This window comes from Cibotium barometz, chromosome 3 (genome assembly GCF_041138505.1).
Source record: "Cibotium barometz isolate CiBa-2024 chromosome 3, ASM4113850v1, whole genome shotgun sequence".
Classification (NCBI taxonomy): Eukaryota; Viridiplantae; Streptophyta; class Polypodiopsida; order Cyatheales; family Cibotiaceae; genus Cibotium; species Cibotium barometz.
Window position 1 is genome coordinate 15,269,649 of NC_141048.1, and position 16,983 is coordinate 15,286,631.

General features: G+C 49.5%; 1 protein-coding gene across 2 annotated transcripts in view; it reads left to right on the top strand.

Moving 5' to 3' along the window:
* Nucleotides 1-16,983, top strand: part of EMB1441 (zinc knuckle (CCHC-type) family protein) — a 183,863-nt gene that overhangs the window by 97,363 nt on the left and 69,517 nt on the right. For both annotated transcript variants that reach the window (XM_086773538.1, XM_086773545.1), the window contains 3 exons: nt 7,387-7,680; nt 7,879-8,031; nt 8,168-8,322. In XM_086773538.1, coding sequence (XP_086629664.1) covers nt 7,387-7,680; nt 7,879-8,031; nt 8,168-8,322 — 602 coding nt within the window. The remainder of the gene's footprint in view (nt 1-7,386; nt 7,681-7,878; nt 8,032-8,167; nt 8,323-16,983) is intronic.

Sequence of the window (16,983 nt, forward strand, 5' to 3'; positions counted from 1 at the left end):
GTTGCTACCTCTCGGTGAGGGCGCTCTATGTCCAGTCTGTCTAGGTCTCCTCCTGGCCCTCAATTCCTCTGCTCTCAGTGCGGTCACCCCACGTGGTACATCAGCTGGCACTGGCATAGCTCTCTGGAAGAAATCTGTGAGCTGGGACTGTCTCCCACCCCTAGTGGGAGCGGGTGTGTGGAGGAGTCTCTCTCGAGAACTATGAAGCTCTAGTAGTAGTCTGCCAAGCTGTCGCTGGTACGAGGCCTCCATCAACTGATGTAGTGAAGAGTGCTCCTCAAACAATCCTGCATATCTATCTCTGACCCCCTAGTGGGCCCTACATCTACATACAAAGTGATCCTCAGTCTCCACCTCCTCGCGGCACAATCTGCATATCCGCTCAGCTCTGGGAACCCGTGCCGCTCTCCCAGCCTCTATCTCTAGCTGATGTGATGAGACTCGTAGCTGTCCAATACCAACGCCAGAGCTGTGTGGCATGTATACATCCATGTACCGCGGTCGATGTATAAACCCATCCCTTGAGATGCTCATAAAGTGGTCTCTGTAATACAGCATCTTCGGTGGTAGTGGGCTCTCTGGTGCTGTCCATGTCTCCTGTATGTAGTGCTGCCATATGTCCTGTCTCATCACTCTGTTCCTCTCATTGAGAGAGAGGTAACCCCGTGGAGCAGACTGATCATACTGAAAAGGTGGCAACCGCTCAATGTCTATACCATGATGTGAGAACCACTGTAGCATCTGTGCATACCAAGATCCAGTGTGTCCAGCCTCGGCCAGCTATCTGGATGCCTCAAAAGCTCGGCGGGATAATCTCTCCATGGGCATCTCCCTAATCCTGTATATAAAGGAGATCGTCTGGAACAATGCCTCCACTGCCATAGGTGGTGCAGCAAACTCAGCTCGAACAATGTCGTGCGGGACGGATGGTTTGCTGCGTATCATCCTCGAGAGCATCAAGATCTGTGGTCTCTCCAGCTGTACCCATGTGGAGGCTGCAAGCCCTGGTGCCCAAACCGCTGCTGCATACATCAAGGCTGGTGTCACTAATGTATCAAAGAGCCACCCCTTCGTGCGGGGTTCCTGCAAATGTGCCTGATGACACTGACGCTCAAGGCCAGCAAGAGCTGCATACCCCCGGGTCACTCTGTCTCGGACTGCCTGAGCCATGGAGAAGCGTCCAGCTGAGCTAGTAAATGTGATGCCAAGGTAAACATAAGAGCTCACCACCTCGACCCACCCTCCTGCTAATGTGAGAGTAGTGTGGCTCCTGACTGCGGGTGAAGTGTGGAAGATCATAACCTTGGTTTTCCCAAGGTTCACTGTGAGCCCCTGCTGTGCGCAGAAGTCATCAAGAGCCACAAGGTCTTTGAAGCCCAACCTGTGTGTCGGATACCAAGACGATGTCATCAGCATAAAGCATAACATGGACAGTAATACCTGATAGTTCAACCCCAGAGCCTCCTCCTTGTGTGATGTAATCGACCACCTCATCAATATAGAGCCCAAAGAGCGTGGGGGAGAGCGGGCACCCCTGCTTCACACCAATGGTGCTAGCAACTGTGTCGGACAAGCCTCCTGGGCATCGGACTCTCCCAAAGACCTGCTCATATAGCCTGTATATGCCCCACATCATGTCTGAAGGTATGCCTAGTGTCTGTAGTCGCCGAAAGAGGCGCTCTCTGGGCACAGTATCAAATGCCTTGCGGAAATCCACAAAGCAACAATAGAGCCGTTGCCTCTGTGCCTTGGCCTGATCAATCAGGCACCTCAATGTAAAAATGTGGTCGATGGTCGAGAAGGCTCGACGGAAGCCTGCCTGGCCTGCTGCTCTCAATACCCCAACCTCTGCATGAGTGCTCAGCTCTGCCTCCAAAACTGCCCCGTATAGTTTGGCCAATATATGGCCAATCATGATGGTCCTGTAGTTCCCGGGGTCTTGTACATCTCCCGCTTTATGGATCGGCACAATAGTGTGCATCGTCCACTCAGCCGGAAACCCCTTTGACAGAGCTCTGTTGAAGAGATGAGCAAGAAATGGTGCCAATGTATCAATAGCATAGATGAGATGCTCTCCCTGTAATCCTGTATGATTTGTCGCCCGTCCATGTTGGAGTCGGCATATGGCCCTCCTAACCATAGGTGGGGTGAAGAAGGTGGAGACTGTGGAGCATGGCTCTGTGGGCTGTGGTATAGGGTGCTGTGCAGGCACATCATAAAGTCTCTCCGCATATTTCTGCCAGGTCTGAGGATCGGCAATAGGTGTGGGAGGACGGGGCTCTCTGAGTCTCCTCCAAGCAGCAACAGCATCTCTGCTCATGAGCATGTGATATGTGTCCCAGTACTGAGCCTCCTCATAAGCTCGCCGCTTACGGCGGGTGAGAGTATGCATCCTCCTGCCTGCTTGCCTCCGGGTGATCTCCCCGCGAGCCCTCTGCACTCGGAGACTGCGGTAAAGGTTTCCGCACTCATCATCATACCATCGGTTCTGGGGCATGCTCCCAGATGTAGGTGGCCGTCCTGTCTGTATGTGGTATGGGAAACTCCTCGCGGCTGCGGACTGCAGTACATGTGAGAGCTGGGAGGTGAGCATGGCCATGGGTGCCGATGGATCTAAGGCAAATAGCTGATCATGAACATGATAGTCGTACACCTCGGCTAGGTCCTGAGTGAAGTGAAAAATAGTGCGTGGTGGCTGTATGATGGGTGGGTGGGTCTCCAATAAGCTCCTGAAAGTGAGGGATAGGTATGTATGATCCGCCCCAATGGGGCATGGTGGTACGGTGAAGTGAGACACCATATCTGCTGCCTCCCGGGATCCCATCACATAATCCACTGTACTACTGCCGCCTCCCACTGGAAAGCAAATCAACCCACCTGAATCTGGCCACCACTAAGTCATCTCGTTATAAATAACGAGATGGTGTCGGGCCCCAAGCTCCAGCAAATGCTGCCCATATCCAGTGCTGTCTGCTCCTCCATCAGCGGAGATCCGAGTGCCCATATCCAGTGCTGTCAACTCCTCCATCAGCGGAGATCCGAGTGGTCCCTGTATCCTCTGTAGCTAGTGGCTCTAGTCTTAGGGGATCCTCAAAGTCATAGATCTCGCACTGTCTGCTCTGAGTCCGTGCATTGAAGTCCCCCATCAAGAAGACTTCTCCCAGTGTTGAATAGTGTAAGATCTCCTCAGATAAGACAGAGTATGGAGACTCACTATCCTCTCCTCCACCCGGCTCCTCGGTGGTGGCAGATCGCGACCCCTTCGGAGGAAAGTAGCAAAGGGCGATATAAATCCATTTGGTCTCCGAGAGGCGTAAGCTAATCCACATGTATCTCGCCTCCGAGTCTCGTGCTACGACTCGAACATGCTCATGTAACCCATGCCTGAAAAGCACTGCAATACCTCCTGAACCTCGGGAGGTGGCCTGTCTCATCCCCTGTCGGTGAGCTGAGTCGCACTGATAACCCTCAACCCGTGGTAAGCCCCTCTCCGGGCTCTCATGTGTCTCTGTCATCAAGATGATATCCCGGCCCTCCATCACCTCCTCAAGTCTCCTTGGATGTGTCCATAGGACTCCATTACAGTTCCAGATTGCTATGTGTATCTCTTTGTCTTCATGTTGTTTCCTCCGTGTCTCATAGGCCAGATGGCGCTATTCGACCCTCTTCCCATCAATGTAGATGTGACCATCCCTATAATGTGTCTTCTTCCCTTCTTTGCGTGCCGCCTTGATCTTCGGCATGCATAATCTTCTGTGCTCCAGTTGCATCCATGTGAGGTCATCATCAAAGTAGATGGGGCCCCCTGGCAAGCTCCTCAAGATAGCCCGTCTTCTCATAAAGCTGATCCTACTCTCCTCGTCCGGGAGTTGTTGCCTTTGGTGGAGTCCTTTGGGGTTGTCCTCCATACTCTAGTGAATGGGAGCGGCTCATCCTCCTTTAGTCCTACCTTGGTACATAGGTTCCGCCCGTGAATCTCGGGCGTGGAGGTAGTGCTCTCTGGTATCCCTGTGACTCGGATGTTGAGGCGCCGGATCCGTCGCATCTTCTCTTCATCAAGAGTGGACTGCATCATGTGTACATCTTCTTGTACCTCCTTCTTGATGTTCTTCTTCACCACTTGTACATCTTCTTGCACCTCCTTTTTGATGTTCTTCTTCATCACTTCTACCCATCCTTCGCGGGCCGCCTCTATTTTCCCCTCGATTGTGTGGGTGAGGGTTTTGGTGATCTCTTCTTTGATTGCCTCTTTGTCCACCTCAAGAGTCTCTCCTTCCTCCCGTGGACGATCGCGTTAAGGATGCCACTTCGCCCTTCAAAAGGTTGATTTCCTCCTGCATGGCGAGCTTTTCCTTCTCCCACTCCTCTGGCATGGTAAGCTTCTCTTCCTTCCATATTTCGTCTTTGGCCTCCAGCTTCCCCATGCGCGTGAATAAGTCCTTCTTGATGGCGGTGATGGTGCTGTCCAATGTCTTCTTCTGGTCGTTAATAAGATCCCTAAGGATATGATCAAGCTGGCTGATTTTGTCATCTACAGACCCTCCCATTGTAGAGGGAGGGAATGTTTGAAAGGAGCAGGTAAATATGTGGGAGAGAGAAGAGATGGATGAAATTCAAGTCCCCATTATGTTGCTGCCTTGGGGGCCTGAGCAAGGGTGGGTGGGAATGCAGGCGAACAGTGACAGAGAGGCCTGGCGAAAGAGACGGGCTGAGAGGGGGCGAATGCAGGCGAACAGTGATAGAGATGCCTGGCGAAAGAGACGGTCTGGGAGGGGGCGAATGCAGACGAACAGTGAAAGAGAGGCGCAGGCAGGCAGCGGGAGGGGTGGGCGCAGAGCGAAACAGAAGGGGTGGGCGCAGTGGGAGGGGGGGGGGGGCGCAGGCAAGTAGCGGGAGGGGGGAGCGAAGAGCGGGAGGGGTGCAAGCGGGCAGCGGAGCGGGAGGGGTGCAAGCGGGCAGCGAAGCGGGAGGGGGGGGCGCAGGCAAGCAGTGGCCAGCGAAGCGGGAGGGGGGGGGGGTGCAGGCAAGCAAGCGGGCAGCGAAGCGGGAGGGGGGGGGGGGGGGCGCAGGCAAGCAGCGGGCAGCGAAGCGAGAGAGAGAGAGAGAGAGAGAGAGAGAGAGAGAGAGAGAGAGAGAGAGAGAGAGAGTTGTATTAACGTCTTGAAAAGGCCAAAATGACCTATGAGACCAAAAAGGTTACATCATATCCATGAGGTACATCATCTTGGGTACAAAATAGTAATAAAGAAAGATAACAAAATCTAGAACTTTAAAATCTGATCTAGGTACATGAGCTGAGATCTCTCATATCACCCGAATACGTCCCTCATGGGCCGGTGTGACATGGTGCTTAAGGTGGTAAAACTGAGCTCGCGCGACAAGGTCCTGCGAGGATGGGAGATGATGGCCTGGATCCTCCTGTGGTGGCGTGGCCGTGGCCGTTGGCGAGGGCCATGGGGTATGGGGCGTCCAGCTCTGCATAACTCAGTGGCTTTGTCTAGTGTCACACCTCTCGACTGAGCTCCTACACTAGCCTGTGGTCTGGGTATGATGGGTGGATCAGCGCTCAAAGTGCTGGCATGGAAGAAGTCGGTGAGAGCTCTTTGTGCTGGTCCTCGAGCAAGTACAACTAATCTGGATCTCACTAAGGACTCCCTGTGTCTACGGAGCTCTAGATGAAAAAGGCCCAGGCATCTTTGATCCGGGAAGTCCATGATCCTGGAAAGTGGTCCGAACCTAGCTCGGAAGAGGTAGTGGAACCTCCCCCGAATCTCATAGTATATAGGGCATCGGCATATGTAATGGTCCTCTGTCTCAGGCTTTGTGTGACAGAGCTGGCATATCCCGTCCTTTGGTCGGCCCATATCTGGCAGTCTCCACTCTTAGCTGGTGGGACGAGGTGCGGATCTGGCTCATCGCACATCTCACCCCAAAGTATAGGTGTATGGCCATGTAGTGTGGATGGATGATGAACCCATCCTCTGTCAGGCATAGAAGGTGATCTCTATAGAAGGCTATCTTCGTCCCTAGTGGACGACTAGGTGAAGTCCTTGTCCTTTGAGTATCGAGTCTGACAATGTCCTTCGTGATAACCCTGTTGTGCTCTGTGCGGCTGAGAGCAAATGAGGGGGCCTCTATGCTGTACTCAAACGGGGGGAGTGCCTCCATCTACATACTATGCATGCCAAACCAAGTGCCTACCTGTGCATACCAGCACTTTGTATCTCCCTCAAGTGTCAATTGTCGCGCGAGGACTCCAGGGCTAACCGGGGGTAAATATCAAGTGGAAGCTCCCGTAGCCTATGCCAATATGTCACTGTCTGGAATAGAGCCTCTGTCACTATCGGTGCAGCTCCCATCTCTGCCTGCACAATCTCATGTGGCACTGATGGCTTACTCCTAATCATGCGTGAGATCATCGCCACTAGGGCCTCTCTATCGGCTTCCACCCATCATATACCTCCTCTGTATCTATCTCGGCCCAATCTCTGATCTAACCGGATAACCCGGTTGGTTGGTGTCCTCATGAGAGAGCTGGAGAAAAGGGGAGTCCAACCTGTACTGAAGGGGTGGGAGGCGGTACATGTGGAACCCATATCCTGAGAACCAGGGCATACCATACTCTAGGGTGGCCCTCGAGTGCTAGTCCCTGGGGATTCATGTGACTGATGCGATAGAGGTACGTGACTGTATGGAAGAGTGCATCCACTACCATTGGGGCTGTAATACAATATTTTTCTCTATCTTTGTTATTGTGCAATTTGAATTTTAAAGTTTTGTGTTGTGAAAGATCCTACTTCTTGTGAGTGTTCTCTTGTATACACTGTATCCTCTTACACAACCCACTTCTCCATTGTGCATTGGGGCACATCAAACCCCCTTTATTCTTCAGCATATATGATGACATGGGGTGCCCAAATAGGGGTATTTCAGAGCCTATAAAAGAACCCCTAGCTCCCCTCATTTCACAGATCATCCCACTTCTCTATTGTGCATTGGGCCCTGGGGCATATCATGACCTCCTTTATTCTGCAGCGTCACAGCCTGTCAGAGGAGTTTAGTAAGTATTTAAGGCTCAACTATGACGCACATGCGTGGTACTTGCATGTATCAACAAGGATACTTAACTATAACTTTTGGATTATTCTTTCTCTTTTATTAAGTAATCTACAGTATAGTTTGTGTCGTATTGGAAAGATCCTAGGTGTGAGTGTAAAGTTGGTCACACCACATGTTATGTTGTGCTCTCTTACATGGTATGGCATTTGGGGTTTTCAATCAGCTTCGAGTAAAATCTGTTACTGAAATTCTGTTTTTTTAAGCTTTTACCTCTTTTCTACTCTAGGCTAAGGTTTGTGTTTTTCTACACTGTTTACTGCATTCCAGGCAAACAGGGTTGACGTTTTGAAGAAGGAGGTGGACCATTCCATTGCCTTGGCTGAACTTATTGAGTACAATCTAGAGGATGTTGATGCTGCCATCCTCGCTGTCCGTTCAGCTCTGGCTACAGGCATGAATTGGAATGATTTGGCCCGAATGATCAAGGAGGAAAGAAAGGCTGGTAATCCAATTGCTAGCATCATCCACAGCCTACAATTAGAAAAGGATCAGATCACTCTTCTCTTGTGCAATAACCTCGATGACATGGACGAAGAGGAAAAGACCCAACCTGCAACAAAGGTAGGTCATTTTCTTCTGTTTTTGACCCCTTTTTTGTCATTGGATTTTGCCTTGTCTGTAGCTCTCTCATATGCTGCTTGACTCTTTCAACATGTTCTACACTCCATGACCACACATATTTCAGAGCTTTTAAAAAGAAGTCTCGAGTGTATAAAGCAAGCATCTCAATAGCATTTGGTGGTTTCAACTAACGTGCAGGTAGAAGTGGACTTATCTCTTTCAGCTCATGCGAATGCGAGACGGTGGTTTGAGTTGAAGAAAAAACAAATGGCAAAACAAGAAAAAACTGTTGCTGCACATGAAAAAGCATTCAAAGCTGCAGAGAGGAAAACACAGCAGCAACTAGCGCAGGTGACCTTAGGTTCCTTATATGCAGGGAAGCATCATGCGGTGGTTTGAATTTGCAATCAGGACCTTTTGATTGGGGGGAGTTAGAAAACTTAATTTGCCACTCCTTTACATGTCTGACCTCGTGAGAATGTTTCAGGAAAAGGTTGTTGCTGCCATTTCGCATATTCGAAAGGTCCACTGGTTTGAAAAGTTCAACTGGTTTATCAGCAGCGAAAATTACTTGATCCTTAGTGGTCGAGATGCACAACAGAATGAGCTTCTAGTGAAGCGATACTTGAAGAAAGGAGACTTGTAAGTGAATGAACTTTTTCCTGTCCGTGTTTCTTAACCTTTATGTTTTGTCTCACATAGGGTGCTCTCTACTGCTTTTTCTTCAAACTTCACTAAATCTGGAAGCTCATTTACATTGCAGTTTCATAAAGATATATAAGTTGTTACCTCTCTTTACCAATGCTCCACCCTCAGTGTATAATGCTCAGGTTTTGGATAGCTCATGTTTCTACGCCATCATGATGAGGATTAGCCATGGTCAAGTACCCAGACACCCATGATTTTAATTTAGACACTGGATGTTGGCCTATTTAGGCCAGATGGCTGGTAGTGGGCTTAGGAAGGCTTGACACAGTTCTAAATAAGCTACATGCTTCTAAGGATGGACATTTCCATATCAGGCCATGCATAGGGTTGGAGGAGATCTTCCCGAGACACCTTGACAAGGGGCCTAAACAACCATACCTAGGCAGTTCAAGGTATAGGACCGAAGGTCTCTTTCATTATCAAGTGGTGTCACATAACCCCAACTCCTAGCGGACTACTTGGAAGCCATGAACCTGTGCCCAAGCTAAGCAAGAGGGAATGTCACATGCACCCTGCATGTGAGTGCTATGTGACACATGAATATTTTGTCGTATGCCGTGGCCCCATTGTGAGCCCCAATTTGAGATATGTCAGGCACAAGCTATGTAGGACAGTCTCTATAGCCATAGAGAGTCTGCATGTGTCAGTCCTCTTACCCACTTGGAGAATTCATCAGATAGGTTCATGTAGAAGTCAACCTCAGCTTTAATCATTGCATTAGTAAGCATGTTAGGACATTTACACATGGGCCAGCCCAAAAGGCACCCCCTCATGGGGTTACCTTGCATTTGGGTCTTTACACCCCATGCCATCTCTCCTAGGTATGTTGGCTGGCATAGCTAGACTAGCTAGCCTATTCAGCCCATGTCAGCCATCTTCTAGGCTTCATGGAGAAAAAGAAGGAAAGAAAGAAAAGAAAAAAGATATATTAACGGCTACGGAAGGCCAGATTGGCCTATGAGACAAATTTGTATACAACAAGTCCATGTCCTGAATATCATGGGAAGAAAAACTGAAATGAAAAGCTAATCCTAGTCATATGCAGCTCACTATGCAGTCACTATCTAGCATGCTATAGATGTACAATCATGATAAGTGGTATACTACTAATTCCACCCAATGGAGATGATGGGATTGTTTTGTGAGCAAGAACACCAATCGGCAGCTTGTATAATAGGCATAGTAGTTAGGGGATTGTTTGAAATGGGTTTCCTAAAAGTTTCAAACGGGTTTCATAAAATCAGCCCAAAGTTTCCTACAAGCTTCCTACTTATAGGTTTTTGCATGTACAAAATTTCAAATATCTATTGTATAAAATATGTAAAAATAACACTAAATGAATAGAATACATGGAAACATCAATTTGAAGCCTACAGTCTTTGAATCACAAATAACAAAAACCATATAATCATCCATCATCAATGTCAAATGATCATGATTCATAGACCACGGTCCACTGTCCATGATCCATGATTCAATCATCCATCATTCCATGCCACAAAAAAAAACCCATACATGACACTACATAAAAAACTTTATCGAAAGAGTCGCATAGATTTCGACGTTAGATTTGGGGCAAAAAAAAAGTCAAAAAAATTGCTTGAAAAAAACGATTTTCCTACAAGGAAATGTTTCCAAGTTTCCTTCCTTGTAGGAAACGCGTTTCCTTTCTACTACGATAACAGGCGGCCAGCATAAACTTGCTTATAGGCCACAGTTGGCCAGCAAAGGGACATGCAAGCGGCAGTCGGGTATGATCTTGCAGGCGGCCAGCATAAAGAGGGCAGCAGGAGAATATGCGCAGCATTTAATGCTATTAAAATAGCATTTTATTGTCCACAAAACAGGCCGACAGCCCTTGTAGTGAACCGACTAGGAGCACAAATTTGTATATAAACAAACGCTCAGTCCACAGCATAAGTCATCATTCATAAAGCAGTCTACAATCAGTCAAGGGTAGTAATGTGTGCCTAGAGCCCTGTGCATACATTCAACAAAGCAACACTTTATTGTGCTACAGCCCCAAGGCCTCTGCAAAGAGCTTCTTCAGCATTCAGCTAGCATATGTGCATCCCTCAGTTTTGGGTTTGCATAGTGGTCATCAAAGAGTGATTCAAAGGAGCTTGGACAGCATATGGTTCGGTCTACTTCGTCCTTGCGTTGGGCAATCCTTGATACTCATTGTATGAAGTTCCCCAAATACTCTTGCTTGCAAGGGGGCCCTTCAGTGGGTAATTGGGACCCAATACTGTGTCGACTCTTATCTTCTCTCTCTCTCCCCTCTTCTCTCTCAAGTAAAGTGGAATCACATAAACTTACGGCGGGTATATACTATAAAGGAGGCTTTGTTGCACATTACAACAATCAACGTATTTACAAGGAAGACATCACCACTACAAAAATGTGTTCGCAAAGCAATGAAGACTTCAATAAAGCATTGGAGTGCCCCTTGGTAGATTATATTATCAAAAGTGTCTGTACACACTCCCACAAGTCACTTATATATATAATTGGGCTTTGCTCAATTGCCCACACTTCTGGGGTTACCAAAACATGTTACAATGGGCGGGCTTTTGGTACAATGGTAGGTCTTTGGCCATGTTTCATGTAGGCTAGGGAGGGGATTACATAGTGTATGAAAAGGAGTAACATGTGCCAAAGGCATAAGAGTTCAAAAGTCAAGTCACCCAAGGGCCAAAATGAGCCTAAGGCATAATAGTCAAGAGTCTGGCCGCAAAAGGCCAAAATGCATCGAAGCGTAATTTCGAAAATATGTCACATCATTTATACAATTGATATTTCACAAGTTGAGTCACTTGTGCTGGAGAGACAAGGATAACAGTTCAGTAGAATTCAGTCGAGTCACCTATACAGGATGCGTTAAAGCATAAGAGTTAAGTCCAACTAAGTCTAGAGGAGCGACAGAGCTAAACCTTAAAATACACAAAAGGTGCAGTAGGAACACTTTTAGTGCTCACAACTTTGCTTGCATCGCATGCTTGTTTGGAACATTCTTTTCAAAGCATTTAGGTGTCACACCTAATGGGCACAAGCACTCTTCTATCCTTTGACCTCCCTAGTACTTGTAAAATGTAACATCACACTCACGCACTAAACACTTAGGCTACAAACCCTCAACATTAAAAGCCCATGGACCCTCACTGAGTGTCTTGCATAATATGACAAAACTGCATTGAGCATGACTAGGGCACTAACATTAAACGGTGCATCATTAAGCACAAAAAGTTGTTATGACCTAGGCATTAACATTTAAAAAATTCAAAAAAGAATTTCTTGGATCATAACGATCCAACTCTAAAACAATTCTACTTCATGAATTGCTGATCCAACTTTGAGATCGCTTGAAGTCTGGAATCATCATCAGAGATCATCTCGATCATCACAGATTGATGATCCTATCCGTCAAATTGCCATGATCCAACTTCTTGAATCGCTAAACTCTTGGATCGCTTGAAGTTTGGGAAAATTAGTGTGATTGTGTGATTCAACTTCTGGGATCGCTGATCCATCTTTTGCCATGTCATCAAGCAAGTATAAAACAAAGCGTTGCGTCGACTGACCCTACATTGTTACGACCCTATGTTTTTCTCTCTGGACAACGGGCACGAGCACGGCCACGGGCACGGCCACGGGACGCACAGTGTGGACAGGCATCAATTGAATGTGAAAAGGAAACCCATGTTGGTGGCCAGCCCAAGTGTGAAAAGGGGACAAAAAGGAACTTTAATTTTAAAGGCTTATTATTATATTGAAAAGCATGCGTTTTGTCTATCTTTGCTTTTCAGCGTTTTTAATGAAAAGCGCATTGTTTCTTTAAAGAGGGCGAAGGGTGGCGAGCCGTGAGGAGGTGGCCGTGTGGTGATCGCCGTGTGGGAAGGTGGCCGGATGGTACGCAGGCGCATCTCCTGGAGCGCTGCAGCTGCTGTCGCCATCATCAGCTACCTCCACCGCTAGCTGCTGCTGTTGCTGCTGCCGTCAGCCATTGCCGCTACTGTTGGCTGATGTTGCTACTGCCGTGCTGAAGCTACTGTTGGCCGCTGCTGCCGCCGCCTGATGTGCTGCCGCCGCTAGGTGTAGCTGCTCCCTCCGCCGACACCAGTTGCTCCCTCCGCCGACACCAGCTGCTCCCTCTACCGACACCAGCTGCTCCCTCCGTCGACACCAGCTGCTCCCTCCGCCACCAGCCGCCGTCGCCGCCATTAGGTACAGGGCTGCCGCCACTTGGTACAGAAGCCGCCGCTCGCCAGGTACAGCCACCGCCACCAGGGTGCTGTTGCACATGGGCAGCCAGGCAGGTGATTAGGTAGTTCAGCATCGGCTACTACCAAGTAAAAAGCGACCAGGCGACTATATCTATGGGCAACCAGCAATGGGCAGCTAGACAGGCATCAAGCAGGAATTTCTCTGCAGATAGTTGGGCAGTCAGACGAGTTTCGGATGGGAGGCTCTCTACGCCAGGTGGCTGCATATGTGGAAGTAGTCAGTGTGGGTCTCTCTCTATCTCTCTTGAAGAAGGTGAGCTAAAGGAGGCACCAAGGGGCGAACAGCCAAGGGGTCTCTGTCTCTCTCTCTTCGCAAGCAGGCTTTGTTTACGAGATTGGGATGAAGAGGATCAAGTTAAGATGCACAGGATGATATTCTTGGAAGAGATGTGTGTTGCTGTTCGTCTTGGACCTATGTGTATTCAGGGATTGCTTGACACATCCTCTTTTTTTCTCTCTCTGAGTTTTTGGCATCGTGATTGATGGTGCACATGTGGATTTATTTGTCATGGAAACAAGACATTGGTTTTCGAGAAGAAACAGGACTTTGGTATCGAGGACACAGGCCTATGGTTTATGGATATAGGTCTTTGGTTTATCGGATACAGGTCTTTGGTTTCGTGTGGAAAGCATGTCTCTGGATTCATGTGAACAGGTTCTAGTTTTCTCGAGGTTACATGCAAGCTGCGACTATAGGAAGGACATATGGTTTGGTACAGCCCTACTGCTGTTTGGGAAAGGGTTCGTGGGAATCCATGGTTGAGATGGAGAAGACCTTTTCAAGCAGGGAGGTGTCGTACAGGTGTGCCTTCTCTATGGAATGCTTTGTTGTAATAGCGAGAGATCTTATTGGGAAAAGTCCTGGGTGAAAAGCAAAAAGGGATCCTATTGGTAAAGGATTCGACAAGTTGTACTTTGTACTCTTATTTCATCAAGTAAAGAAATACCGCAAGGGGGCCACTCCGTTTTGGGGCCAATCGGTGTCCTTGTACTATTTGCAGGAGCATTCTAGCTCCCCTGTTTGTTTTACTTTTCCAGGTTCTCATGGGTGATGAAGTGTTTTGTGTGCGAGTGTTTGTTCCACCGCTTGTCAGATTTCTGAAGGCCGGTTTCATGGTTTCATCGCCAGGATATCGTCGACTTTCTCAAGGAGGTGAGCCCGTGGTTGTCACATGAAAAGCTTCTACACGAGGAAAGTGGAAAGGTAGTACAGGATATGAGTCTTTGCCTATATGAGGTGAAGAGTAAAAGCTGAGGATCAAGCTCAGGATAAAAGACACCAAGGACAGGAAGTAGTCAGCCAGGAACAAGAAGTAGTTGAAGTGTTATGGTGCAAAAGATGAGTTGAAGGCTATGACTTTTGACACTTTGTCATCAGTGGTATCTTCACGGAGGCTTCATGGGTTCGGAAGGCAGCTTCTTTCTATGTCTAGCAGTGGTGATCTACTATGCTTCATTGGAACTTGTGCTTACCACTTGGATGGAGTACAAGCAGGTTTTGGGTGCTTGTGGATGTATCAGATGAGGGTCAGTTGGAAGCAGACGAACTTGATGAGGTTCTTATTCCAGAGCAGATACTGGCACATAAGGAAAGACAGGTACGAGGTAAAGTTTCCCGTCGCTATCTTGTGAAGTTTAAAGAACTATTCACCGATGGATGCGAAATGGATGGAGGAGGGTGACTTAGCAGATTCTTTTTTTTTTTTTTCCGAGAAAAGATCCTTTCATTAGTTATGTAAAAAACGCCCGGAGGGCTACAAAAGAGATCTCTCCTGCTCCTACCAGAGAGAAGAGCAGTGAATACATCATGGCAGCCCGGGAGACTCTCCCTAGGTGCTGCAAAATACAAGCATCAGCCTAAAGGACTGAGCGGCTAAATCATACAATGGGGGGGGGAAAGAGCCAAACAGGTGGCCTGTAGTGCCAACGGGGGGATCCCGTGTGTAGGGTATAGAACGGGCCGCAGCGCCAAGTGGTATGAAAGGCCTGGCGCCGTAAGATCGCCTCATCCGAGTCTCCCCGGATGCGGTCGTACTGTCCTCGCAGGGTGTGGATCAACTCCTGCCAAATACCCCGAACAGTCTCTGCTGGTGGCTCCAATCTCCCCTCAAAGGCCGTGAAGCACCGGGCCCTCCAGGTGAACCAGATGGTGAGGCTGCTGAGGAGCTCCCATCGTAAATCCCTCTCCTGTGTCCAGCTGGCGGACGAGAAATCCGGTGCCGGAACCAGGCGAGGCTGGCCCCTAATAAATCTGATGGCCTGACTGCCCTGCTCCATCTCATAGCCCATAGCAGGCCCTGACGAAGTCGACCAAGCAGCGGCACCCCACGTAAACATACCCTCTGGAGAGAGGGGGGCCAGAATACGCAGCATCCGCAGCCAAATCTGCTGTGCCTGAGGGCAGTCCCACAGGCAGTGTCTCTGTGTCTCCATAGGGTGGCCGCATCGGACGCAGGCCGCCGGAAGACCGCTGTAAACAAGCCAAGTGCCAACTGCTGAGCCCCTGTGGGCGACCAGCCACTGAAAAGCCGAGATCCTGCGGGCCTGTCGACTAGCCCAGAGCCGAGCCCAGAAATCCTCCAGGAACTCCTGTGATAGTCCCTGCAATCGCCAATGCCCCGCTGCCGCTGGAGACACCGTCCTCCTCGCCGTCAAGATATGCCGTCCCAGCCTAACAGTATACTGGAAAAATGTGATCTCTGTGGCCTCAAGGGATGCATAAGGATCATGCCACTCGTACTCTCCGGGGTCCCACTGCAGCCGGGCCAAGGGGCGCGCTGCATATGCCCAGATGCGCCAATCCGGGAGCACGTCCGCAGGGTCGGGGTCAATATGCCACTTCCGAGAAGCGGCAGCCACTACCCGAATCCTCTGAAAGGTGCACTCTGCAACCAAAGGCGACTCCACCTCCACTCTCTGGAGTCTGCCCTCATCCTGAATCTCATAATAGAGGCATCTGCCATCCTCAGTGCTAGCTCTGACAGCAATCAGGATCTCCAACTGTGTAAAGGCTCCCATCCACCGTGGGGCCACTGGCTCGAGAGGTGTGAACCACTCCTCTGAAAGTGCCTCCTGAATATCATCCCTCATAATCAATCCCCCTCTGAAGTGACTCAGCCTCTCCACCTGGGTCTCCTCTGGTAGACTGCAGAAAGCCTGCCAGTCTCCAAAACTACGAGCCGGGCCTGCCGCTAAAGGTCCCCAGGCTAGACGAGGCCGAGAACCCAGCATATGACCCTGCTCTGTACGAACCGCTGGGCTCCAGATGAGCGGCTGCCTGGCCCGCTCCTCAACACAAGAAGGAGGCCGCTGAGAGAGCCCCGGTCTCAACAGCTCCCAAGCTCGCAGGATACTCAAAGCAAATCTGTCCTCCCATCCTCTACTGAGGCCTGTCCTCCTCATCTCTATGAAGATCCAGCGAATCTCTGGTGCCCAAGTACCCCCTGCAGGAGGCGCCCGGGCCTGCAGTCGCTGCAAGAGGAGCTCTTTCCAAGGCTCAGCGCCTGGAAGCAACCCCCGAACAATAAGCTTCCCCAATAAGGCTCTACTCTGATCGACTGGATCTATAATGCCCAAACCGCCCTGAGCCAGCGGAAGTGTAATAACTGCCCATGCAACCTTTGCCCGAGCTGGCTGACCGTCCCGCCCAGACCACAGAAAGTTCCTGATCAGCCTCTGTACCTGGCTGATGCAAGAGCTCGAGAAAATCCAGCAAGACGTAATGTACCACATAGTCGCTAACAGCACCTGATTTGCCACCACCACCCTACCAGCCAAGGATAGTCGAGCTGTACTCCAATACAATAGCTTCTTCCGAATGCTCAGAAGAAGCGGGGCAATCTGCTGCTCAGGTGACAAATCGAGGCCGATCTGGCATCCCAAATACCGCACTGCTGTGCCGGGAGGAATCCATCTAAAACCGGGGTCCGGACTCCATGCCGGAGTGGGAGCACTACTGATCCAAAAGGCCACTGTCTTGCGCCAATTGATCAATGCTCCCGAAGCTGCACTAAAAACCTGGAGCGACTGCTCTGCCCGAATAAGATTGGCCTCTTGGCCATGCAAAAATAAGCCCGTGTCGTCTGCAAACTCAGCATCAAGCAAATCCTCCCCCCGGTCTGGGAGCTGAAGTCCTCTCAAACCAACCTCCTCTGCCGACAAATACATACTCATAGCCTCCGCAAAGAAGAGAAAAAGGAAAGGAGCGAGAGGACACCCCTGACGGACTGATCTGGTCAGCTCAAAACTCGGCCCCCGACCTCCTGCAATCAGCACCTGGCTGCGAGCTGTGGAATACAAAGCTGCCACCCCT